This window comes from Phoenix dactylifera, chromosome 2 (assembly GCF_051530095.1).
Source record: "Phoenix dactylifera cultivar Ajwa chromosome 2, Ajwa_hap1_PhDact_Kaust_v1.1, whole genome shotgun sequence".
NCBI classification, from domain to species: Eukaryota; Viridiplantae; Streptophyta; class Magnoliopsida; order Arecales; family Arecaceae; genus Phoenix; species Phoenix dactylifera.
In genome coordinates this window covers 54,594,010-54,621,439 of record NC_143191.1, presented here as the reverse complement: position 1 = coordinate 54,621,439, position 27,430 = coordinate 54,594,010, and the positions used below count along the sequence as shown (strand labels likewise).

The 27,430-nt window shown below is 37.6% G+C and overlaps 3 protein-coding genes across 5 annotated transcripts in view; 2 read left to right on the top strand and 1 right to left on the bottom strand.

Annotated features, from left to right (window-relative positions):
* Nucleotides 1-192: 192 nt before the first annotated feature.
* LOC103721027 (uncharacterized) lies at nt 193-21,665 on the top strand. Its single transcript, XM_039124251.3, has 14 exons — nt 193-612; nt 718-766; nt 876-1,025; nt 2,385-2,521; nt 2,604-2,673; nt 2,940-3,030; nt 3,159-3,228; nt 4,817-4,912; nt 6,454-6,553; nt 6,644-6,730; nt 7,183-7,274; nt 8,569-8,737; nt 13,619-13,674; nt 21,599-21,665. Exons 1-12 carry the CDS (start codon nt 412-414, stop codon nt 8,734-8,736), a joined length of 1,311 nt encoding a protein of 436 aa, XP_038980179.2. The 5' UTR covers nt 193-411; the 3' UTR covers nt 8,737; nt 13,619-13,674; nt 21,599-21,665.
* On the top strand, nt 12,621-22,028 carry LOC103721019 (uncharacterized). Its single transcript, XM_008811042.6, has 4 exons — nt 12,621-12,892; nt 13,619-13,674; nt 21,599-21,665; nt 21,740-22,028. Exons 1-4 carry the CDS (start codon nt 12,740-12,742, stop codon nt 21,818-21,820), a joined length of 357 nt encoding a protein of 118 aa, XP_008809264.1. The 5' UTR covers nt 12,621-12,739; the 3' UTR covers nt 21,821-22,028.
* Nucleotides 22,029-23,553: 1,525 nt separating this feature from the next.
* LOC103721017 (uncharacterized) overlaps nt 23,554-27,430 on the bottom strand; it is a 45,018-nt gene continuing 41,141 nt past the window's right edge. For all 3 annotated transcript variants that reach the window (XM_008811041.6, XM_088717020.2, XM_026809989.4), the window contains 7 exons: nt 26,076-26,154; nt 25,625-25,723; nt 25,473-25,541; nt 25,286-25,335; nt 25,096-25,177; nt 24,261-24,355; nt 23,554-24,170 (listed from right to left, as the gene is read on the bottom strand). In XM_008811041.6, the coding sequence (XP_008809263.3) occupies nt 24,026-24,170; nt 24,261-24,355; nt 25,096-25,177; nt 25,286-25,335; nt 25,473-25,541; nt 25,625-25,723; nt 26,076-26,154 (619 nt within the window). In that variant the 3' untranslated portion in view covers nt 23,554-24,025. The remainder of the gene's footprint in view (nt 24,171-24,260; nt 24,356-25,095; nt 25,178-25,285; nt 25,336-25,472; nt 25,542-25,624; nt 25,724-26,075; nt 26,155-27,430) is intronic.

The window sequence follows — 27,430 nt, the reverse complement described above, 5'->3', positions numbered from 1 at the left end:
TTTAAAATATTAATTAATAATATATATTATAAATAAAATAATAATATTATTAATATATATATATATATATTTGATTAGACTTGCCAGCCTTTGAGTTGAGTATTTTGCTGTTCGAGCTTAACTTAAAAAATTGTTCGGGCTACTCGAGTCCAACTCAGATAACTGAGACAGCTGCTCAGCTCATTTGCATCCACAGGGAGCACGATGCTTCCGCAACAAAAAAAAAATAATAATGAAGAAGAACTTCCCAAGCCATTTACTAATGATGAATCTTTCTATGAACGGCCATCCATGGACTAAACATGGATCTTGATCCATATCAACCAATTTAACTGAATAAACGGCCGCTGCCAGCAAAATTCTGACATCCCAAATCCGCATTGGGAACTACCCAATCCATTTGCTTCCTCGATGCCTCCTCCCTTCTTCGCCTTTGCCGCTTCTCTTCCCTCCCCTTCTCTCCTCCCGCCCGATCACCGCCGGTCCCTCCGGACCATCAAAACCCTCGTGGAGTCCACCGCCGGGAGCCGCCCGGCCTCCGCCCTCCCACCTCCGATCGAATCCCTCCGCCGCGGCAATTGGGTCAAGCTCATCTGCGGCGCCAGCTTCGAGGTAAACCCACTTCAAAGATCCAATCTTTCTCCCCCTAAAAAAACCCTAGAAACCCTATTGAAGATTCTCCTTTCTTGGCTTCTTCTTACCCCTTTCCATCCATAGGATGCAGTCGATGTAAGGAATTTATCCCTCGTCTTCACTCTTGCTGGAGGTAATCTCACAAAACCCTAGCAAAACTTTGTATTTTGATTTGTTTATGGATTTGGTTTGGTCATATTTGAAGAAAGGAGGTGGTTTGATTGGCGGTGGGGATTTTGCAGTGGATTGTATCGATTGTGCCGCCGATGCATCTGTGGTGAATGCAGTGAACCAGGGGATTGATGCTGCAATGTCGATTGCTGCAGTACAGAGGCCGTGGGTGATGATTAGTGTCAATGATGACAAAGAAGACCTTCATTTCCGCAAAGCTGGTGAATTGCGAAGTCTTTTGATGCTTAATCCTAGTTTTCCTTTTATCTGTCCTGGATTTCATCCCGAAACCCCCTCCCCCTTTTAGCTATCTTTATTTCAATATTATGTTCCAGTGACATATTTAGATATTGTTTGATATTTAGGGAGTGAAGCTGCAATTTTTTATGGCAAATTCTGATGCCTCCATGGGTTATTGAATTTCTGAAAAAAATAGAATCTAATGAGCAGATGCTATCTGATTGTAGGAAGAGATAATTTTGTCCAAACATTTTATGAATTTTTTTCTCCTCCTGTGCTAAATGATACTCCTCTGAGAATATAAATAAATAATCATTCTTTACCTCCACTAGAGGGATCCATTATGCCCTCCATGGTCTATATCATCTTTTCGTCTTCAACATCTTCTCTCCTGGTTCTGTCTAACACTCGTGTTTACTATTGCACTAACACTCAAACTTTAAGTAAAATAAATCAATTGCATTTGAGGAGACAAAATTCGTTGTAGACACACTTTTTTATGTCTTATCTAGCTTATTAATTCTGATTCTCCTAAAACGAGTGATGTTCGAGCATATATGGTTTACAAAGGAGGTCCAATAATTTTAGGTCAGTGTTTAGTTGCTATTAGGTGGAATTATTGAGTCCTGGGTGGGGAAACCTTGTTTGAGGAATTATTTGTTTGATTTAGTGATCTTTTTACGTTAATTGTGGAAGGATGTTTACATCCATGAATTATCAGATAATATCATAAAATTTTCTTTCTTTTTCTTTTTCTCCCTTTCAGTAATATCGAAAATCAGGGCAGAGGACTAGCCCCTATTTCATATTGTGTTGAATTTCTTAAGCATTGAGCATTCCACCTTGATGCTTTCACTTGATCAAAGCATGGATTTGCCTAGATCAACCTCTTGAATCTTCACCTTAGACCTGAGTTTACTCTTAGATAATCTATTGATCTTAGTTGACTGTTCGAGTTTTATGGAGTCTTTTAACAATATCAGAAATGCACTAATAACACATAGTTTATCTTGTTAATTGTTTGGCTTATAAGGAGTCAGTTTTTGAGTTGGATGATATAGAGATTGTGAACAGAAATGGTTGCTAAGGTTGTCTTGAGTCCATATTTTCCATTGTCAGTTGTTCACTATCATCCCATTAGTTTCTTGCTCTCTCCTTTCCTATGTTTCATCTATTTTTATTTCTCTAACATCAACTTTCTTTCTTGTTCTTCTTTCCTTTGTGCATATTTTACCCCAATTTTCTCAAATATGCTATATAATAATCTATGCTTAATTATAACCATGAGATATTGAAAAAATAAATTACATATTCTAAGCCTCAAGTTTTCGCTCGTCCAGAATTTGACCCTGGGGATTGCCCACCTGATTGTGAAAGACCATGTGAAGTGGTTTGCCCAGCTAATGCAATATCATTGAAGAGGGTGACAATTGGAAATGAACTTGCAGGCAATGCTTATGCATCGGGTAAATTTCAGGTGTTGATATTTTGTGTCTTCGTTGCAATTTTTATCATTCTCCTTCTGCTATTGCTTTTTAGCTGACTTACGCCTTGTGCAGGGTGGAGTGATAACAGAACGCTGCTATGGGTGTGGGCGATGCTTTTCAGTTTGCCCCTATGACAAAATAAGTGGGTAGAGCCTATTTAGTCCTTTGTTTCCTTCAGAGACAATATTTCCTGGATGCTTATGCTTGATGCTATAGGACATACAAAGCATTTGTTAGATGTCTTGATAGAAAGATTGTTGCTTTCCTTCTGACATTTTGACTAAGTTCCATTTATGTACTCTATTATTATTGTTATTGCTATTGTTATTGTTATATCTTTTCTTTTGACATATTGCTATTTCTTTCTCATACCTCATAAAAAGTATAAATTTATTTAAATAATTCCAGGAGCTATGACATATGTTAGGGATCCTACTACTACTACTGAGCTTCTGAAGAGAAATGATGTGGATGCTATAGAGATACACACTAGCGGAAGGTAAAATTTTAGTCATTATTTTCTCATTTTTTAAAAAAGCCTTAAGAGGGAATTTGATTATTTTTATCTTGTTTTATTACCATTTTGATTATGTGTTTTAACTAATTTGATATTTAAAACTTTTATAGGTGCACTGATTTGTTCAATGAGCTTTGGAATAGATTGGGTGATTCAATTGACCATGTGAAGTTAGTAGCAGTAAGTTACTGCCTTAGTTTAATGAGTAATAATTTGTTTCTGGCAATGTATTCCAATTTGCCAAAAGGTAAGATGCAAATACAGTTTCTTTGAAATAAAAATTGCGACCATGGTCGGCCATGAGTCCCCACCTTGCAGCAATGCAATCACAAAAATGTTTTACTTGATAATTCCTTAAGCCATAGCAATACTACAGATCTAATTCATATTGATACTACAGCACTGCAATCCATAGTAATACAACTTCATTTCAAACTACAATCAAGACTTTTTATGCTTTATATGATCCAAGATTCTAACAAAATGCTAATTGGACAGGAACATTCTGTGAAAGAATTCTGGAATTTATAACCGTAAATTTTTAAAAGTTTTAAGGGTCGTGGTAAACTTGTTCATGCAAAACTTAGGAGGAAATTAGATGATCCATTTGATAGGACCCCTCAGCTTTACACCCTATGTCCCTATTTCAAATCCTAAACGTGTAGTATGATCTTACACATGATAAAAAGAGAACGGGAAGTAAATAGTAAGTCTTAATTGACAAGTTGTAAATGGATCCTAACTTCATAGATTAGGTGTAAAACATGATACCATGAGTGCAATGTGGCTGCTAGAGCATGTAGAGGTGTTATTACTTTCATTTTCAAGCATTTTTGAGTAGAAACTAAGTGGTAAAACCTATACGTGCCCATTTTTTGCTTGAGTTTATGCAATCATATTGGATAAAAAAACTTATTTTGTGGACACTTTTCTTAGCTTCTTCCCTTATGTGATGCCGTGCCATTCAAGCCCTGTAAGTGCAAATGCTGTAGATTGGTCAACAGTTCTTGGTGCTTATTTCAAGTTCAATTGTGCGAAAATTAGACAGCCAGGTGTCTCAACTTTGTACTGCAGAAAGTGTGCAAATGGTGCTGACTACCTTATTTATCCTTTCCTTTGATCTACTTTCCTTTCATCATTGCTCTTGCTTGTTTTAGCTACCCTTCCACATCACTTAAAATTGTATGGAAACAGCACGAACCACGATGCGTTGTACCATAGTAATCTCTCATTTCTTTGATTCATTGTATTTTGCTTATGCTCAGTTTGTCCTTCGTATCAACAATGCATTCTTCTCTTTGTATACTGTCAAAAGGCTTTCAGTGGCTTGTGGATGAGGGAATCTGGAAGAAAATACTGCAGAGGTCCAATTGGGTGATGAAGAAAGCCCTTTTGTAGAAACCCCTGCATAAGCAAGAAGCAGGGCAAATTTCTTTTCTTTTTTTCTGAAAACATCATACTTCTTCCATTTCCTTGTCTTCTTTATATGGCATTTTATATGTAATTTGGGTTTTATCTCTTAATTTTCAGTTGTGATGCTTGAACAATACTCTCATAAGTTCTAGTTCAAGTTATTAAGTGAATATGGATTCACAATTTATCTGGATGATTAGATTGTTCCATTTGAATCTTCTTTTAGGGCTGAGCCTGAACTCGATGTTAAAGAACAGATAGTGAAATTTATTCAAATGGGAAAGAAAATCACTTGACTTTTTCTGTATTTATTATGAACATACCCGGTATAATATTTTAAACTTTCATTTTGCAGGTTAGCTTGCCTGATGCAGGTGAATCAACTGTTGCTGTGATGAAAATGATATACTCAATAATGGAGTCTCATCTTCAGTGCTACAATTTATGGCAGGTCAGATCTTTGATAGCAAAATTGAATTCGATAATATTTATCAGTATTATTGATAACACATTTGGAAATATCTTCAATACTGTTAATACTTACCTCCAATGCAGAAGATTCTAATCAGATATATCAAAGGTTTAGGACTGGAGAAGTTAAGAGATGTTGAAATTGAAGATTTCTTTGCTGTCTATTAAGAAAAAAACACAAATGGCTTTAGAAGTTCTTATCATGGCTCATAATCTTTGCCTCAAACTTTAGAGTAAGATTGTACTTCTAGTTTGCTTTAGGCAATTTTAATTAGAAAAGAATGAATAGAATTACTGCCATATCCCTCATTTTCTTTCCTGTTTGGAAAAATAAAGGCATTTTCTTGGAAAAACTCTTTGTCTAGTTGAGGAGAACTGCTCTTCCCCATGGTAGTAAGGATGCAAACTAATTCGTCTCCTTGATATCTAACCCAAACCCAGACCCAGAAAGAACTGATCCAACCCAACCATAATGGGTCAGGTTGGTTCTAAATCTGGACTCCACTTATATATAGGGTTGCAATTGGACTTTTTTTTTTTTGGACCTGACACCAACACAATCCAATGTGGAATAATATGTGGACTAGAATGGGTAGGTAACTCCTTGATCCACCTCGATCCAACAATACCCAACCGAACCCATATAGGTAAATAACTGTATAGATAGACATATATTTAATCAATTTACATCAATGACTGATTTTGAGCTAACTAGAAAGCAAAAGGGTCAAGTGAAATTTCCTAATACTTATAGGGCAAATATATTATCATTTTAGTACCTAAATAACCATACCTAACTAATTTCTGTTGGTATCTTGAAGCTTTTTACCCCAGAATATACCCCAACCCTGAACCCAGCCCGAATGAAACCCCTAAAATATGTGGTTGGATTTGGATCTAAACTGGTCCAAGTGAACCCATTTTCTGCATTGGATCATAAAAATAACTGTTAAGATGGGATCGGATCTAGATGAAGCAAATCATGGACCCAACTTACCAACATGCAGTGGTACAAGGTGGTATGAGAGGCGAAGAGAGAAAAGAAAAGGAAGCCTAGAAACAGAAGAAATGAAGTAAAACGATTGGAGATTAAAAGAAAGGTAGTTTTTTTAAAAATATTTGCAAGATAGATGTCATTTAGCTATTTTTATATGCTTAATAATTATGTACAGACATGAAAATATGTCATGTAAACATGTGTGCCAAACATATTTCACACATTTGAAACACCTAAAGTAAGACATCTAATTGCCATTTTACTTCCATTCCCGTCATGTCCATTGTGCTCTGGCTGTTATCATTCTATTTGATCCAACAATGGTCATCAACATATCAATTTGTACTGATGTAGTTATAGATATTCATGCGTCTTTTCAGTTCTCAATTCATCAGTTGATGTTGAGCCTTTCTGCTTATCAATTCCCTAGGGGCGCTTAAGTTTGCTTATTTTCTTGTATGCATTTTGGTTCTCCTTATTTTAATTAATACACACCATTGTAAACATATGCTTTGTTGTCATAGTTGGATGGGCGGCCCATGAGTGGAGACATTGGTGGAGGTGCAACAAGAGAAGCAATTGCCTTTGCAGTTCATTTGGCTTCCACATTGGACAAGCCTCATGGTAGATATATGGCATAACATGTGTTGAATTAAGAGATATCTGATTACACCTTTTCTCCTAAGATTATTAATTTTGAATTTGACTCTGTAGGTTTTTACCAACTTGCTGGTGGCACTAATTCTCATACAATAAATCATTTAAAAAAAATGGGTCTTTTCCAGACAACTGCCATCTCTGGTAATCACTTTGGTTCTTCTAGAAGCTGACATACGTTATATGATTCTCATGAAATTTCTGATAAACTGCTATCAGGTGTTTGAGAAACGAACTGCATTTGTTACCAATTGTTAATGTTGGAATTTTGAGCAGTGATAAATGTTAGGATGCAAGTTTCTTATTGCTGCATGCTTTAAGCTTTTTTGTTGATGTTCTAGTCAATGATATCATTTGCAATCCCAAGGCTGTGGAACAGACCCAGCTTTTACCCATTGAATGATAAAACTAATGGACCACAGAGGAGGGTATTTTGCTTTGGCAAACTAAAAGAGAGCAAATATTCAAAATCTGATTAAGTTATTTATTCTAATTCTAACTTTTAGATGTAAGCAATAGCAGCAAGCAGATCATACACTTGCTGTCTTGATTGTGGAATGATGAACTAATTCTTTTGCTTTTTTTAATTTTTGCAGGGCACTCTTCAGATATAAGTGGTGCAGCTCAATCAACAGGTTCCGAACAAGCTTTGATTGGTGGAATAGCTTATGGCGGCTATGCGCGGAAGGTTTCATTTTCTTCTACTGAAAGCAATTTTTTTAAGCAAATTCTTCATAATTAAACCATTTGTTTTGCTAATTGATATTGAAGATAAACCTATTGCCGTTCATTATATATCTATTTTCCTGCAGTATTGTTTTTGGCTGTTGCATTGCTTCCTTTTCTTATAGCTACCTTTCTTTCTTGATAAGTTGATCTGGTAAACTAATGTTTAGATTGACAGAATTGCATTAATAAGATACAACAATTTGAGTGCCAAAAGCCTCTCCACTTTTTGAGGAAGATTTATGTTAATTTGTTGTTGGAAATTAAACACTCAAAGCTGACTTTTCCCAACAACTGTGAGGTTGTGTCTCAGGAAAGTGAAGTAATCTCTTCTTTAGATATAACGTACTTCTTAGGCACACCTGCCAAAACACATGATGAGTAACAATAAGTTATCTCCTCAATTTGATAGTGGAAGATCAGTGCCTTACTGCTTTTTATATTAATTATCAATGACTAAGCAATCAACTCAACTTCTGCAGTTCTGCTAGCAGCCAGATTTCTCTCACGAGGAGTGAACATATATTATCCAAAACAGACAGACATACAGTGGCTAAGCAGTAAGGAATAAAATTGGGTGTTCAGTTTTGAACTTTTAAAATATATTATCCATCTAATTAAGGATGACCTTAGGGGCCAAAGACGTGGGAAGAAAATTTGGTCATAAGCCAATGATCAAGCAAAACTCAAAATCCGAGCATGGTCTCCTTTGGCTCATTTTGATCTTTTGAGCTCTATTATTATCCTTATCTTTCCAAAGAACCGGAGTTTCTTGGTCAACAGTCTCAGCAAATATCATGTGTGGTGGCAGGATTATCTTAAGACTTTTTTTTATTGATCTGTGATTTTTAAAAAGATTAAAATGGTTTTAGATATGATTTGTGACTGGGGAAGGAGGTAAGATGATATCATGCCAGCATATATAAGGGGGGTGACTTGAAGTCCAAGTGCTCATTTAAATGTTCAACATTCAAAGGAGCTTTACGAACTGCAACTGACATGGAGACGTGTGGTAAAAAAAATGAGCTATAATAGCTGATTTTTAAACTTTTCATGGGCGAAATATTATGGGTTTATTTTGCTTATATATCCATGTGCTGTTACAGTTATATGTGTTTGCTTGTTATTCGACCATCTAATGTTGTACATATAATTTCAAGATCTGTTGAATTTTTTATTTGAAATACTAATCAGATGCACAGAGCTGCCTTTTCTAAAATTATACTTAAAAGTCCTGCTTTACCAATTTGCTGCAGATTGTTGGAAGAGTCTTGCACAAAATGCCAACCCAACATGGCCATGCGAAAATTGAAGATTATCCAGAGCATTTCTTGGAGGCACTTCAAGAAGCCTTAACATTGGTTGGGCCTGTGAAGTGCTACAGCATGCCTTTTGTTTTGCCTGAACAGATGATTTCTATGTGAGGTAAAAATCCGTGCCTGCGCATTTGAAGGGAAGTCTTATTAAAACATGATGCTCCCTGGCTATCATTTGTGCTTCTGTGGGTATTTATAGCTGTAAATCTACTTTTTAATTTAACATCATTTCACAAATCTAATACGTGCTCACTAGCTTACCATACTAATGCGGAGAACCCGTATGGAACTTCTTATTGCTTGGCACTAGCTTTGTAAACAAAAAACAGAAAATGCAAAATCTTTTTGCTACTGTAGTTCTTGAATAGTTTAGAATTTTAATATAAAATAATAATCCACACCTCTGTTACTGTTTCACTACTTTTATATATCAAAAACATGAAATGACATTGTTTACAATACCGCCATAGCATTTCTTATAAACATAATAAAATGAGTAACCATATGAGAATGTTACATTAAAATTCCATGAAGTTGCCCCTCTCACCGAAACCGTACATTTTCATGTGCCATTTTCACAATCATCCTCAATACATGGTTTTGACATTTTTGCTCTACACATTTTTAATCGCTGGATGAGTAGAACAACACATAAAATGCAATTTATGTACTTTACCCTAGATTTACTTTTAAATGAAAACATCATTAGAACAATTTCCATGTTTCTACTGGCCAAACAAATGGCTATTCCTGACAAGTAGAAGCCAACTCTCAGTTGAAACTTCAGTGCTAGCAAAAGAAAATGCATGGGAAAAGGGTCTTGGGATTACTAAAGGAGTCCAAATCCATGGCATCAAGTGTAAAATTTGTAAAAGTAGACAATGGCCAATTATGTTGTAAAAGTTCAGGACCACAAACAATTCATGGCAAGTATATGCATTCATTCCAAATAAAAAGATATCTATTACACATTTTGCAAAACATTACAGAAGATGAAAAATGAAAAAAAAAAAGAGAAAACTTTAATGCATTATTATTTCTCTTTTGCTATGGTTCCTGGTCGCATCCATCTTGTCCCGTTCTGCTATGCTTCCTGATCTCACAGGATAACTGGAAGAAGGATCTTCACTCCATTACTTCCTTTCTAGTCTGCGTACAGAACGATCTGTATAAACTGCAGGTGGTCACAACAAATTTGATCAAGTGTAAAAGGAAATGAGAAATCATCCACAATTCCCCACCATTATTTCTATTAAATGGAATCCTATTCCATTTCTCAAGTTTTTATTAACAAAACTATTCACACTATCCTATTCTTCTTAAATAATAATTATCAAAAAGTAGTTAAAGGATCATGTTAATACTGAATTTACCAGACGATGTTCTTATATCATTGCCAATGTTAGTTATATGTGTATTATTTCATACTTGCATGGAAATGCTTGTGGTTTAGGGTTCATTCCGCCAAGCGTGCATCGTTGGGGTTAAATTCTCCTTTTGTATGAACCCCCCAAAATATGTAAATAATGTTAAGGATCGGAATGGGTTTAATCAACTTATGGTGGGTCGGTAGTAAGGCTGTAAATGGGTCAGGTTGATCCGTGACCCAACCCGACCCATTTTGGAGGACCCGTGGGGCTGGATCGGGTCCTAAAATTGGACCCGTTTAATTTTTCGGATCGGATCCGGGTTTGCTGAATTCGGACCCGATCCGATCCGCTTCGATCTGAATTTGTAAAATTATTTGGACCCGCGGGGATACAAACATAAGTTCTAAAGTCCTCGATGGATTAATCCGACCCGGATCCGAATTTTTTTGGTTGGGTCCGGGTTATATGTGGACCCAACCTGAATGACCTGTTGGATCAAAAATTGTAGCGGTGAACTCGACCCAATCTTCTATCGAGTCAGATCTAGGTCCAAAATTAGGACCCGAATAAGAAATCGGATCGGGACCCCTTTGCACCCCTACTCGGTGGTACTTTTTTTTCTTTGAAAGTTGAAAGACGGAGGGAGAACCACCAATACTTTTTAGTTACTCATTCCATATTTTTGGGATGCATTATCAGAAAACAGAATCCAAAACCACTGCTTGCTAGAGTGGTGTGAAGTGTGATCTTGAGCACAAGTCCCTGTTCGTGGCTCAATTGTGCAGTCTAGTGAGTGTTTTTGAGTTTTTTCTCAACTAGCATTGCATGTAGCCTATTAGATAGTCATTTCTTGTGTGATGTGCATGTGTTGATTGATTGGATCATCAACATAATCCATTTGCTTTTTATAATACTTGTAAAGCCCATTTGTCTTTGTCCAAGCGATAAGTTTTTGGAAGTATAGGGCGTAATGAAGAAATCAATCGCATGACTAAAAAGTTTAAGAGGGATCCTTGCACCTACAAATTAAGTTTCCTACTCTAAGAATTAAGATAGTGGAAACGAATAGAAACGAAGTAATGCTTCAAAGCTCCCATTACACACACACACACACAAACAGTTCTTCAAAGTGTTTTTCATAGAAAGATGATTCAGTATCCCTAAAGACCAAAATAATCCGCTCCAGACCTTCTTGGCATCCTTGAATTTTCTTTATTCTCTTAACTCCATCATTTAGATTCTTTATTGAAGGTAGAAGATTTTTGGATAGTAGAGAAGGGCATCCAAACAAGCTCTTAGGTTTTACTTGCTGCCTCATTACTAGTCTAATATGGGTGTATATCATGTCTAGGTCCGGATCTTTATTTACACTGATATGTAGCAAGTTACTTTGAATATTCCTTGTGTGGTTGCTAAGACTGCATGTTACTAAAAATAACAGGATAATTTATTCCTAATCTACTTTATTTGAAGTAAATCACTCCATCTTGTAAGAAATAAATAACCCTAGAATTTGCTGGGCTAATGCGAAATAAATGGAATAAAAACAGTTATTCCCATTTTATTCTAGAACCAAAGACGTTCAAAGTTTCATCTATTTTGAAATGTTAGCAACTTGGAAGCCGTATGCCAAAAATCTTCATCCTTGTACTCCGTCTACATTCTTCTTTCAATAATAAAAACATATCATGGAGAGGCAAACAAACATAGCACATTGGCTGAAAACAGCAATGTAGATTACATATTTATGGCGTAATTACATCCATCTATGCTTCTTTTTTTTTCGCATCAATCTATATATATGTATGTACGTAGGAAGATAGAGAGAGAGAGAGAGGAAGAGAAAGACTTCGCTACACTCGATTGGATCTCCAACTCAGATTTAGTCAACTCTGAATTGGATGACGAGGGTTCCATATTGTATATTGCTTGCATGCAAAAGATCATGTGCTTTGGAGATTCCTAGCCCATGTATTAATAGGCCAAGAAAATTGGATAGTTTAGATAATACAAAATAGTCGTGTTTTTTTTTTTTTTTTTTCCGACCACTTGATGTAGGGAACTCCAAATATGTGTAAATGGTTTAAAGGTAGTAGGTCATATCTAGAGCTAGTCAAATACTGAGCTGGGATAGGTTCTACAATAAAAATTAGTCTTGATGCCTATGCCTAGATCTAGCCTGGCCCAATCTTGAAGCCAATCCTAGGTCGATCCACTGGTCCAACATCTGTTTGTATATGTATACATATGTGAGAATATTTAGTTTATTTACTATTTCATTATAATATATAACTAATTCATTATAGTATTTACTATTTATATATATTAATTCACATTATATATATATATATAAATTTTTGGGTTGGGTTGGATCATTTTTATAATTTTTCTAGACACAACTTTGCCGATGCCCATCCTATATTTTTATTGCTCAAGCTCGCAAAATTTTATGTTTTTCTGATCTCTTATTAACACCAATCATATTCAACTATTTTGATCATCAATTTAAAATTTTATCATCTAATTTAGATCTGATCGGTCCGAGTATACCCGATTGCAGCAATCTCTCACTCTATATATTCTGTCATGTATATTACTGTTCGGGGCTAGTTCTTGGCTAGGTCTATTTAGAGGTGTTTAGGTTTGAGTCCGGGTCTATCTAATCCCGAATCCGACCCGATCCGTTGGCCTTTTGCCCTTCTCCGGCTAAGGGAAGAAGCGATCTCAGAAGCGAAGGGGGAATGGAGGGCGGAGACGATGGTGGGGCGGCGGCGGCGGCGGCCGCGGCCGCGGCGTCCGTTGACTCGAAGGACTTACAGCAGCAGAGCAAAGCCCTCGACAAGCTCACCGACCGCGTCGAAGACCGCCAGCTCGATTCCAGCCGCGTCCAGAGTGTTAGGAGACACAAATCCTTTTCCTTTTTTCTCTCTTTTTTATATCTTGTTATCTCTGTACAATTTTAAAGATTAGAAATCTTCAAAGAAGGATTTTTTACGGCTTTAAATTCTGAATCGGGCATAAAGATCCTTTTTTTTTATAACGCCTCTTGCTTGGTTGTGAAGTTTGGTTGCTAGGGATGAGTTCTCATGTTAGCGATGGGTTTTTGATGTGGATTTTCTTAGGGAAAGATTTTCTTTGTGTTATCTAGGTTTTATTTCAAGAAAAAATGTTTCTTTTTTCTATCACAGTTGTCCAAAGGGCAATTTTTATTATTTTTATTTTGTGGGGTTGGGGGGGGGGGGGGGGGGGGGGGGGGTTCTATTCTCTAGCTAGATTATAGTATTTCTGATATCCTTTTGCAGAAAATGAATTCTTTGATCGTATTCTCGGTTAGGTTGTTATCCATGCGTTTGTACCTAAAGATCATTGCCTCCTGTGTAGATGAACAACGATCTTGGAGACACAGAATCACCTGGGATTTTGTCACTTCCTAGGATAATTGCGCCCCCATACACCCCCCCCCCCCCCCCCCCCCCCTCCCCGCTATTTATTAAAGATTGATTTTTAAGCTGGTGTGAGGATTCTGTTTTTCTTTATAAATATTTGAGCAAGATTAGATTGTTATTCACTTGCATTAATAAGTCCTTTCTTCAACTTGTCACGTTTTTGATATCATGCAGGCCATGGCAGCTCTTGCTTCATCGAAAGAAGCTGATTGGAATGCAATGAGAATGCGGTTAGTTGATATCTGTCAAATCCTTACCTGTTTAGTATCCTCAGATAGCACAGAAAAACTCTGTTGACATGGATCGTATGCCTTACTTCTTTGTGGTTCACATCTACACTTTATGTTAAAGTCATCTATGTGAAATTCTCACAAATTACAGCTACTTTGTCCCGGGTCTCTCTTTCCCTTAATTTTCCTAATGCAAGCTTTCTTTTGGGATTGTTGGATCCTCGTAACATATGTTATTCCACCGTACAGCTTTTACATTTTTATTAGTGCATTTATTACTGATGCATTCATTCTTTGTTACTTCATCTTAACGTTATGATATCTGGAATCCACCTTTTTAACTTCTATAGTTTTACAAGTTCTTTTTTTTTATTATGCAAGCTTTATTGATAGTCTTCTTTTTCTTCATGGGCCTGCCCCATGCTTTAGTTGTGATGGCTGCAATAACTTTATCATTTTAGTTTGTACATCTTCCAAGAAGCCAAAAATAAAAAGTTTTGGGTCAATGGTATCAATGAGTATCTCTCTAACTTCTGTCATATATATATTTGGAAAATCAGCAACTCTACCCATACATAGCATAAATGATATTGCCAAGAGAAACATATTACTATGATAGATGTTGATGTTTGTGCCAGTTTTATGTATATTCATACATTGTTTCTCATTGTTTAAATCTACAAGTTAGAAGAGCAATAAATCCAATTAGATCGAGTCACAAATATACCACGATTGGTCCATTGTCAGCCCCAAATTGGTCTGTGTTGCCATATCTCCTAATCGACATGTGATAAGCTACGTCGCTCCATAAGGGTGCCTAAGAAGAATCCTAAGTACGTGGGGTGAGTAGAAGCATGGGAAAGGAGCTGCATGCATGACGTGGCGAGGGGAGAGCTTTGCATGGAAAACGTGGGCTGGCTGTTGAGCTGTTGGGAGCTGGCCTGGTCAAGTGCCGAGACCTTCACAAAGCTAACGAATACGTGCAGTGAAGAATAAGTCTTACTAGCTGTTAGAGAGTGTTTTGGTTCTAGTTGTTATTGTTAGTAGGGTCCTTTATTTTCTAAGTATGATATCGAGTTTGTAGGCAAGGTTGTTATATTTTTTCTTATGTATATTTCCTACGTAGGAATGTAGAGGCAGGCAATTTTTTATCAAAGTACTTGAGGTTTGTCTCTCACCCGAAGAAAGCATTATCCAATTATCCATTTGTCATTTCCTAACTCTGATTGGGACCTATCAGTGGTATCAGAGCCAGGTTTCCAATGACAACCAACAAAGAAAGAATCGAGATGTTAGAGCAAGGGTTGGGTGGAATGCAAGATGATATGCAATGCATGGAGGTCGGAGTAGGAGATCGGCTGCAACACCTGGAGGACTCTCTTGAGGCGCTATCTGATGCAGTCCTCTCAACCAAAGGGTCCTCATCTTCTCATGCTCCTAAACGGGGAAACTATTCTCGTACGCATTATGAGGAGCCAGGATGTGGTCGGCCAAGCTTCACTCCTCGAGCAACCAAGATAAAGTTCCCACGCTATGCTGGAGATGACCCCACGGAGTGGTTCAATCGAGCGGCACAATTCATTGAGTTTCAAAGAACCGCCAATGACTTGAAGGTCTCACTTGCTTCATTTCACTTCGAAGGAGAAGCCAACCAATGGTGGCAGTGGTTGAGCAAGGCGTACAGAGAGGAGGCCCGAGCTATGACTTGGGAGGTGTTCACCGAGGAGCTATGGGCTCGTTTTGGACCCACAAACTGCGAGAAATTTGACGAGGCTTTATCGAGAGTTAAACAAAGCGGGACTTTGCACGACTACCAGAAGGAGTTTGAGAGACTGGGTAACCATGTGCAAGGTTGGACCCAAAAAGCTCTCGTGGGAACGTTCATGGGAGGTCTGAAGCCTGAGATATCTGAGGGCATTCGCATGTTCAAGCCCAAGACCCTGAAGGAGGCCATTAGTTTGGCGAGGATGAAGGATGAGCAACTCGCACGTCAACGACGATTCACGCGACCGCTACCAGCTCCAAGGATGCAGCTGGCCTCTCCTTCTGCGACTCAGACAAACCCAGCTTACCCAGTGAAGAGGCTGACTTGGGAGGAGATGCAGAAGAGGAGAGCTGACTTGGGAGGAGATGCAGAAGAGGAGAGCTCAAGGGCTCTATTTTAATTGTAACGAGAAGTTTATGGTGGGACACAAATGTCAAGGGCCACAACTGTTGCTGTTAGAAGCCAACAGCAGCACAGGCGAGATCATTTGTGAAGACATCACGGAGGAGCTACAAGGAGAGGCTGAAACCGAAGCACAACCCGAGCCTGAGATTTCGCTACATGCACTAACCGGATGGTCTACCTCACGCACCATGCGAGTCAAGGCTAGAGTCGGTCCCCATGAATTTATTGTGTTGATTGATAGTGGATCAACACATAATTTCATCAGCGAAAGGGTTGCCAATTTGCTCCGCTTACACGTTGTTCCAACAGAACTATTCACGGTGCGGGTAGCAAATGGGAACCGACTGAAGTGCCAAGGAAGATTTGAGAGAGTACGAATCAACCTCCAAGGTATACCGTTTACACTCACGCTCTATTCCCTGCCCCTTAGCGGGCTAGATCTCTGGGTGTACAATGGTTGGTAATGCTGGGGTCAATAGTTTGTAATTGGAAGCAAATGACCATGGAGTTCCAGTGGAAAATCAAGCAAGGAAGTTACAAGGTACAGATGGACAACCTATTCAAGCAGCATCACTGAAGGTAATTACAAAAGAATGCAAACAAGGGAGTTCGATGTTTGCTGTCTGCTTACAAGCGGTAGAAGAGGTACCTTCATCCAATATGCACCCAAATATGCTACAAGTCTTTGAAGCCTACGCAGATATTTTTAGTGAGCCAACCAAGTTACCTCCAGTCCGCGAAGTTGACCATCACATACCTCTCAAGGAAGGTACCGAGCCTATCAATGTTAGGCCCTACAAGTATGCCTATTTTCAAAGAGCTAAAATTGAAAAACAAGTTCAAGACATGCTTAAATTGGGGCTTATAAAATCTAGTACCGGTCTTTTTTCTTTCCTTGTGTTTTTAGTCAAGGAAAAGGATAGAACTTGGCGGTTCTATACTGACTATAGGGCCCTTAACGCGGTCACTATTAAAGATCGCTTTTCCATCCCAACAATTGATGACATGCTAGATGAACTCCATGGTGCCTCATATTTTACCAAACTAGACTTGAGGGTTGGTTACCGCCAGGTTCGGGTACATCCCCTGGCATTTCAAAAACAGCCTTTTGTACCTACAATGGTCACTATGAATATTTAGTCATGCCCTTTGGCTTGTGCAATGCCCCATCTACTTTCCAAGCTATTATTAATTCAATTTTTTGCCCTTATCTCCGAAAATTCATATTAGTTTTCTTTGATGATATTCTAGTTTATAGCCCCAATTGGGACATGCATCTTGAACATGTGAAGCAGGCTTTTGAAATTCTTAGGCAGCACCAATTTTTTATTAAGGCTAGCAAGTGTGCTTTTGGGCAACACGAATTGGTTTATCTTGGGCATATCGTGACACATCAAGGAGTAAAGGTGGATCAAGGCAAAATTGAGGCTATGATCAAATGGCCCTGTCCTACTAACATTTTCGAATTGCGTGGGTTTTTGGGACTTACAGGATATTATAGAAAAATTGTGCAGCATTATGGAGTGATAGCTCGTCCACTCACCAATCTCTTAAAGAAAAGCTAGTTCAAATGGAGTGAGGAAGCCGAAGCTGCCTTTCTTAAGCTCAAACAGGCCATGACCACCACGCCTACTCCAGCCATGCCCAATTTCAATGATTCTTTCACTATAGAAACGGATGCCTCAGGTGAAGGAATAGGCGCTATCCTTACCCAACAAGGCAAACCGATTGCGTTCATGAGTAAGGCTTTGGGAGTCTTAAAAAAATCGTGGTCTACGTACGCAAAGGAGATGCTGGCCATACTTGAAGCAATTCGCACTTGGCGGCCATATTTGCTTGGGAAGAAGTTTTTCATTCAGACGGATCAACGCAGCCTTAAGTATCTCTTGGAGCAATGCATTGTCACACCTGAACAACAAAAGTGGGTGGCCAAATTGCTCAGTTATGACTATGAGATTGTGTACCGCCGGGGACGCGAAAATTTTGCTGTTGATGCACTGTCTAGAGTACCTGGCAGTCCAATCCTTAACCAATTGTTTGTGCCGCAGGTTATTTTATGGGAGGATATTAAAGAGGCCGCCAAAGACCACCCATACATGGCCCATGTGACTCTCCTAGCGCAGACACAACCAAGAACCCCCTATACATGGAGGGATGGACTGGTATTTTACAAAAACAGAGTGGTGGTACTTCCCAACACTTCTCTCATCAACCAGTTGTTGCAGGAGTTCCATGACACCAAGATTGGAGGCCATTCGGGTGGACTAAGAACTTTCAAGCGCCTATCTCAACAGTTCTATTAGCCTTCCATGCATAAAGACCGTTCGAGACTATGTGGCGACTTGCGAAATTTGCCAGCGAACCAAGACAAAAACTCTGTCTCCAGCAGGACTCCTCCAACTGTTACCCATTTCGTGCTAAGTTTGGGACGACATTTCATTGGATTTTATTGAGGGACTCCCTTCATCCCACGGCAAGGACACCATTCTAGTGTTAGTGGATCGACTCAGTAAGTATGTTCATTTTTTGGCACTAGCTCATCCATTTACAGCGAAGATGGTGGTTGAGAAATTTGTTGACGGCATAGTCAAGCTCCACGGAATGCCAAAAACCATTAACAGCGACCGTGACCCCATCTTCATCAGCAAATTCTGGCATGAGTTCTTTAAGCTGTCAGGAACACAATTGAAGATGAGTTCGGCTTACCCCCCACAAACGGATGGGCAGACTGAGGTAGTAAACCGATGTGTCGAGCAATATATGCACTGCTTCGTCCACCAGCAACCACGCAAAAGCACCTTTTTACCATGGGCAGAATTTTGGTTTAACACCGCTTATCATGCGTCAACGGGGATGACTCCTTTTCAAGCTCTCTACGGCAGGTTACCTCCAACAATTCCATGGTACCCAGAGTGGCTCCTCCCCAGTTGATGAACTCGACCAGAAGCTTGTGGCACGAGATGAGTTGCTGCGGCAACTAAAACAGAATTTGAGTGTGGCTACAAATCGAATGAAGCAGGTGGCAGACCGAAAAAGAAGGGATGTGTCATTCGAAGGAGGAGATTTAGTCTTCCTTAAACTTCAACCTTATCATCAACACTCAGCCTACAAACGTGCTCACCAGGCAAGCCGATTCTATGGGCCTTATCAGGTTGAGAAACGAGTGGGGAATGTTGCCTATAAGTTAAAGCTTCCTGAAGGCACACGGGTGCATCCAGTCTTCCATGTGTCATTGCTTAAAAAAATGATTGGCGAAGGATCGACGGCAAGCACTGAATTGCCACCTATCACTGATGATGGAGCGGTTGTCTTGGAGTTTATTCTCGACACACATTGGGTTAAACGGGGGCCTAAGTTCATCGAGGAGAGTTTGGTCAAAAGGAAGCGGCTGCCAACTGAAGATGCTACGTGGGAAGATGTTGTGGAATTGGTGAATCAATTTCCTGGTGTGGACCTTGGGGACAAGGTTCCACCCGAAGAAGGGGGTAATGATAAGCTACGTCGCTCCATAAGGGTGCCTAACAAGAATCCTAAGTACGTGGGGTGAGTAGAAGCATGGGAAAGGAGCTGCATGCATGACGTGGCGAGGGGAGAGCTTTGCATGGAAAACGTGGGCTGGCTGTTGAGCTGTTGGGAGCTGGCCTGGTCAAGTGCCGAGACCTTCATGAAGCTAACGGATGCGTGCAGTGAAGAATAAGTCTTACTAGCTGTTAGAGAGTGTTTCGGTTCTAATTGTTACTGTTAGTAGGGTCCTTTAATTTCGAAGTATGATATCGAGTTTGTAGGCAAGGTTGTTATATTTTTTCTTATTTATATTTCCTATGTAGGAATGTAGAGGCAGGCAATTTTTAATCAAAGTACTTGAGGTTTGTCTCTCACCCGAAGAGAGCTTTATCTGTCTCTCACCCGAAGAGAGCTTTATCCAATTATCTATTTGTCATTTCCTAACTCTGATTGGGACCTATCAACATGGGCCATGGGTTGGCTTTGCTCTGTTTAGCATTTATAACGATCCATAAGCTCACCCGTAAAGCTTAGTCAGAAGTTATTATTCGGGTTTCTTGGCCGTATATAAGAGTCCAAGATCTCTCTAGTGCACAACAATATGAGACTAAACATATGCTTACACAAGTCCTCACAGCCGGTATGCCTAATGTTATAATCTTTGGTACATATTGATGCTTATCACTTCAAATATATGAGTACAAGTTGATGTACATTGATACTAACTGGCACAGATGCTACAAAGTTATGCACCCTTGTACCATGCTGAAAACCTGCAAGCATGATTCATGTTTTAGATCTATATGGTACGGATGGGAACTTTAGTCCTTGCTGGATTTTTTGTTGTTGCATGTTTTTCATTCATTATCTCCACATTGGAACTAATTCACTAGTTTATTAATGATATCATTGTATGTTTTTTCTAAATGTTGCTTGTCTTCTCTTCTGGTCATCTCTCCTACTATGATGCTAAATAGGCTAGTGATCTCACCGACATGTCCATCTTTATTTGTTAGTCTTTTAGAAGACTAGAAAAACCAAGAAACAATATGTCATTTGTTGTAGCAAAAAAACAAATGTCTGACTTCTCGTACTCACTATGTTCAACAAATATTACTAATTTTATTTCTTTGGGTAATATATAATATGATTATTGAAGTGTCAGTTAGATTGTTGGCAACCTTGTCTTTCAAGAGTGGATTAATCGTAATATTGTACCAAGGTTTTGGTGACTTCTTGTTGATATGGGTGTTTCTCTTCTATGAGTGAACCAAGCATTTTGAGATTAATATTATTGGTACCATCGTTGCCTTGCATCTTGCTTTTATTATTCTCCAAATCCTTAGCTTTCAAACTATTTCATGAAGCCCCAGAATCTCTAGCTCTTCACCTTCTAATAAGTCAAACTCTGTCCAACATCCAACACGAGTCTTGATGGAGTTGATGCAGCCAATGGCTGCAATGTGCAAAAAAAAAAAAAAAAAAAAAAAAAAATCTCTACCTCAGGCCTTTGCTTTCAATGACTGCAACGTGCAAAAAATTCTCTACCTTAAGTCTTTGCCTTCTATGATGTGAATCTGGCTAGTGATGTCACCATTACTTCATTTTCCTTGATCTTCCCTTATTAACTAACAAGAAGGAAGACCAGTAAACAGGCTAACAACATGCCTCCCAATTGAGTGCTGAAACATGGTAACTATGATATGGTACTGGTCCCATGGTTGCTTGGTTCTGATGACTGCTTGTTGGTTATGGATTTATTCTTCGCTACTTCCAATAATGACAATTAAGATGCCCTTTAGATTGCCGGCAACCTGGTCTTCCAATATTGAGCTAAGCTCCTTGTTTTGCAGATTTTTAATATAGCATTTCCCCTCTAAATAACCTTACTTTTACTAGGAAGCATACTGACATTGGGTATGCTGGCCTCAGTGTTTGACTGAAATGTTACTAGAATAATAGAATTTCAATTCTTTGATTTAGGAGCAAGTGTAGGCGAGATAAATTGAAAACAATTAATTTAGGCCCAGACTTATGTTCGTTCCCAGCCTACTGCTATTTAAACTGGAAGAATCTCCTCGCCAGATAAATTTGAGATACCTGAACAATTGAAGGTACAGATCATTCAATTTATACTGTCCTACCAGATTTGCAAAATGTGCCTGTATGGCCAGTCTTATTCACGGTGCACTGGGTAATTCTTCATAATATACCATGAATTCAGTCTAAACTGATGTAACTTGCTTTCAGGGAGAAGGAACTGGCTGCTGTCAAGATCAATCTGACCGATGTAGACATCATCGCCAATGAGCTTGAGGTGAAAACCTTTCCTTTCTCATTCTCACTTCTTAGCTGATGACCTTGCCAGTAATACCCCACCATTCTATGCAGTTGGACAAGAAAGTGGCAGAGAGAACACTGAGGGAGCACAAAGGCGATGCTGTTGCTGCCATTCGCTCTTTACTGCACTAGAAGTTTGCATGACACATTCCTTTGGTTCCATTTTTGTAATCACGCAATATGGTCAGGCAATCGGCTATAAATCCTGATATTTTAAATTTATATGGGAAAAGAACTAGTTTCTTGCTCCAGTATTTACTCCATTTTTTTTTGCACGAAACATCAATCTCTTGTACCGGGAAATATGAAGTGACTATATATTTTGTTTAGTTTCTCTGTACTTGTTGATTTCTGTCAAACTTCAAATTTTGGGGTTTGTTAGTTTCTATAGCTGAATCTGTTTTACTTGAAGCTCAGTCTAGATTCCATGTATTGGGGCTTAAGCCTATTCTCCTGATATTCTTGGACCTCTGACTGGATGTCTCAATTCTTGTCATTTATCTCTGATATGCCTATTCGAGTAGCTCGCAAGTTGGTAAACAGGTGCCTCCAAAGAAATTAATTTCAGAAATATGCCTGTATGCTCCATGAGACTTTTTTTTTTCAGATTTCTGCATGTACAACCTTATAACATGCCTAATTATGTATTTATCTCTGCAAAATTGCAATTTATACATTTATTCCTAGATCAAGTTCTTTTTATATATTTGTCCCTGTTATCACTCTCTATTAGAAAGCATCATTAAAGTGTTATTAAATTTATAAAATGGTATTTTTACCCTCATGGAACTAGCACTAAAAAATTAAAATATTTAGTGATAAATAGAAACAATGATTTATTTTACTTTTTGAAATTTTCCCTTTTTGACAAAATTTGACAAAACATATTCATCATTTTATTCGTTTAAAAATTTTCAAAGCTTTACTATTTACAATATTTGAAATATATTAATTTAAAATGTAGATCCAGGCAATTTCAAATTAACAATTAAAATAAAATTTATAGCTATATATATTTTTTCATTGATAAAAAGATAAAACTAAATATAGTTCATTTTGCTTATGGATAGCTTCAAATTTTTAATGCTAAACATATTAATTTTATTTTAAAATAACTAAAACATATCAATTTAAGTTATTTTAAATAATGAAGTTTGAAAATATTCAAATAAAAAAATAAAGTATATCTTTTTTTTGTGAAAGGAGAATATACATTTTTTATTAAAAAATGTAGGAAATAAAAAATTTCCTACATTTTATTAAAAAACCCATGTAAAATACGAAAAAACCATTTTCCCACAAATTGAATATTGTGGTATTTTTTTTACCGAAAATACCTTTAAGCTGTCCTGATTTCCTTAATATCTATTTTTAATAATTAATTTTAAACTATCAAAAATTAGTAAAATATAAAATTATGGTAATTTTAATATAAAAATATAATAATAACTATTAAAAAGTACCACAATATAAAAAAGTTGTATAACTACTAAAAATTCAACCCAATAAATATTTTTAATGCATATTTTTAAAAAAATTTAAATAGCTATTAAAAATTATGCATATGATGTTTTATAGATATTCTACACAACTTTATTAAAGGCGTGACAAATATTTTAAATAATTTTTCTAGAAAAGCAAATACTCAACCAAACATGCACTCTAAAAAGTGTTTCCTATGTCATTTTTTCATGATTATCCAAATATGTAAAAACTACTTTCTCAAGTATTATATATTCATACATCAATTTTTCAAAAAATACACTGGTGAAATAAAATTCTTCCCACGAATCAAACGAGTCCTAAAAATGCTGCTTGCAATCAATTAAACCTATTCTAGATAGCCCCAACAATGCACACATTACTATTCTTCCTCATGACAAATTCATGGAGGAAAGAAAAGAAAATTTAAAAATTGCAGTAAAGCTTGTACCATGCTATAATACAATATTTACGTAGGGCTCTGATGGATCTTCTTTACAAGCAGCCCAACCACCAAAACTCACTAGCCTAAGGCGTAACTTATGCGAAGATAATTTTTTTTTAAAAAGCCTCATCTCGTGTTATGGTTGATCCAAGGCAATTTTACAATTGGCTGATTAATTTTTCACAAAAAGTGACAGGTCAGCACAGCAATTCGGCAGTCACAGAGCTAGCTGCATGCTGCTTGATTAGAATGTACACAGCTGAGCTGTGCTCACTAATGAAGACAGTCCTGCAGCACTCATAGGATCTGTAGCTCACTGTAGTTGCATGCGATGATGGAATGAACAATGCTTCTCATTAGATCCATGGCTGATGCACGGACTGGCAAATAAATCTTTCAGTTTGATAACCTCATTCCTGAACACTCACTCTTGCATTACCCTGGTTAGTGTTGCTAGGTACAGAGCGTTGCACTTGAGATTGGACAGCATACTGCCTCTGCAAATCTTTAAATCTTTCTAGCAGCTCCTGGAAACTTGGCCGCAAGTTTGGTTCACTGTTTGCAGAAGTACAAAAAAGCAGGTAATTTTGAGAGAGAGAGAGAGAGCATCTGGGCAAATTTTGTTCATAGAAAAGGAAAGCAAACCTATGCCAACAACTCTCAATAATTGACACCCACTGTGGATCCAGGTCCTTCGGGAGCTCCAACCTTTGGTTCATAAAACCTACTGCTCCAATGACCTGGATGATGAAGTCATTCAAAAGGCAAAAGAATCAGAATTGCAATGTACAAGCCTTTAAACAAGGTCTAGGACCCTAACTTCTTAATTGAATTTATCCGGCAGCAATTGATTTCAAAACTATATGCAGGTCAAATTTGTTTCCCTAGAATTGCATGTTATGAATAAGAAAAACAGTTTAATATCGAAGTTAGCAAAATTGCAGCATATTTCTGCATGTTGCCTTACCATTCTAGGTGAAATCAGATGAAGATTATGTAATACAACATTACGACAAATTTTTGATTTGTCCTCTTTTAGATAGTGCTCTTTCAATCAACAATATATGGACAAGAACAAAGCCTGGATTTGTGATTTAGTCTAAATATTATAACAGTCAAAGATAAGAATTGAATGCAAAGTGAACCAGAGATGTAATCAGAATATAAGGAAGCATCTAGCCAATAGCATAGAAGAGGCATCTTAGATCAGCAAATATGCAATATGTTTTTTGTAATTATTCTGAAGATATCAATAAGCTCCCAAACAATGAAAAAAAACAAAAAGATACTGTACCAAGTCATGATTGATAGTAAATTATGATGTCAAATATGTAAAAATTTAGGGTGTATTCGTACATGCATTGTATGATTAATCCGTTAAAGCAAAAAAAAAAAAAAAAAAAATTCTTGTTAGTTGGATGAAAGTAAACGCAAGCTACTTGATATTAGGACAAATGGCAGAACTTCAGCAGGGAATTACCTGCACTGAATTGAGATTTTCCCAAGGAATCTTCTCGGTGACAAGTTCCCACAGTATTACCCCATAGCTATACACATCAGACCTGTTTTCCAGAAAAAAGAAAAAAAAGAGAAAAGAAAGACCCCGTTCAAGCAACAAGTGGAACATTGAACCAACGACATGCTAAGATAATATTGAGATCTCAACCTACTTTTCATCTGAAGGCTCATTTCGTAGAACTTCTGGAGCCATCCATTGTGGCTGAAAATAGGAAAATGGTCAGTTTTTAGCTTAAGATAAATAATTAGATGTCCAGAAGTTATCATTGGCTGATAATTAATTTGGTACCAAAGAAGACTCGAAATAACGAAACTAGTATGAGCTGTTTGTGCAAATACCGTTCCTTTCCCGGTTCTTGTTGTCAGATATGTTTCACGCTTCAGACGTGAAAGACCAAAATCCCCAACCTGTTCACCACAAACAAAGCAAAATGAGGATATAATATACATACGATGTGGTACACCTATATCTTTAAGAAGTAAAAACACACCTTCACAGTCCAATTCTTATCAACTAACAGATTTGATGACTTCAAATCACGATGAATAATAAGCGGGTTGCAATGATGAAGATAATTCATGCCCCTTGCCTGTTGAAGGATAAGAAAGAACATATTATAATCAATAATGGTTTGCAATTTCAAGCTACATAATTCATTGCAACATAAGCAAAATCAAACTGAAACTTCGAATGCCAAGGTGGCTTTGCTGCAAAAAAAAGACCTTTTTCATCCTCTTAACAAATCTATCTTCTAAATGTCTAGTTCAACACATGCAGTAGTCTGGGAAATGACCAAAGGAAAATAAAATTTTGGAGTGATAAGAATACCCTTTTCGAAGTTTAACAGTTTGATTCCTTGATCAATATTCTTAAACCAGATCTATAAATAGAATTAAATGTCAGTAAATCCTTTTCTAATCTATATATAAAAATATACTCACAATATCTAAAGCCATGTGAATGCGTCGTTTCCAATCCAATCTTTTGCTGTTTCTTTGAAGCAACCGAAACAAACTCCCACTGCATTTGGAATAGATATCAACCAAAGAGCAATAATGTAGAAACTTTTCTATTCAATCATAAGTTAGATACAGATAATAGCTGTCTTCTTGAAAATGAAGTCTATAACTGTAATCACCCAATCTACCATGTACATCTCAATGCTGAATTTCCAGACCATATCATCTGATGTAGCTACACTCTGAACTACTCTGAAGGTTTATACATGTGGGGTTAACAATGAATATTTATTGACCTTTTGTTATGCCAATCACTATTTAAATGGTTAATACTTATTTGTTCAATCAATAACTTTCACCTCGTGGGCTGCAGTTTGACGCAGTTACAATGAACATGCCATCTAAGTAGCCACACAAGTAAATGCAAATATCCTTACAAGGGTCAGTCCCCACGGCAAGTGAAAGTTTTTTTTTTTTTTTTTTTTGCAATTAGCATGCACAAGAATATTGCTTTTGATCACTTTGCAGCTAAAATGATAAGACCGAAACTGGGTGATACTGCTTGAGAATTGTGAAGATATTGTTTCTGTAGAGTTTAGGAGAAGAATAATTTTTCATGGATGATGATCGGACATCATGTCATGATGTGCCGAGGGCTATGAATCTTAGGAATTTACTTGATCTGGTTGTAGTCATTTCTGTAGTCAAGTTTTAGATTTTCTTCTATTTTTTGGTTAGTTTTAGCCTTTAGTGGGTCATTTGAAATCAAGGGCTCAGATCAAATGATCTCTGGTTTTATTTGATAGCTGTATGAACCAAATTACTGTATCAGTACAGTTCATGGCACTGTTTGCACTACAGTAACTGTGAGCCGCAACCATGCCATATGGGGGATAGTTTTGGGATTACAAAAGATTGTTAGGGTTTCCTTTTCTTTTAAGTTTGGGTCTTAGACATAATCAGCTTTTTCCCTCTTGTCGTGTGATTCTGCAACGACGGTGTGAGACCTTCAAACCCTAAATCTGGTTCCTACATCTTGGAGTCTGGTAGCATCTTTCCTATCCTTTCACTACTTGCTGCTACTTTCAGTTTTGCTTCTATTCATTATTTTCTGTGGCCTGGTTGCTCTGTTGTTACTGCTGTCAACTAAATCTGCAGTAGAACCATCTTAGACAATCATAGCTTGCAGATCTAATAACAAAGAAAGCTATTCCCTTGCCTTTTTGCCACCGCTAGCCATCTGTGTTAAGGCAAACAGCTACCTATCAGGGTCTATTTTCAGGTCAGATCAGGACTGTCATCACAGTACACCCTGTTCTAGTATTGCGGTGAGCCTA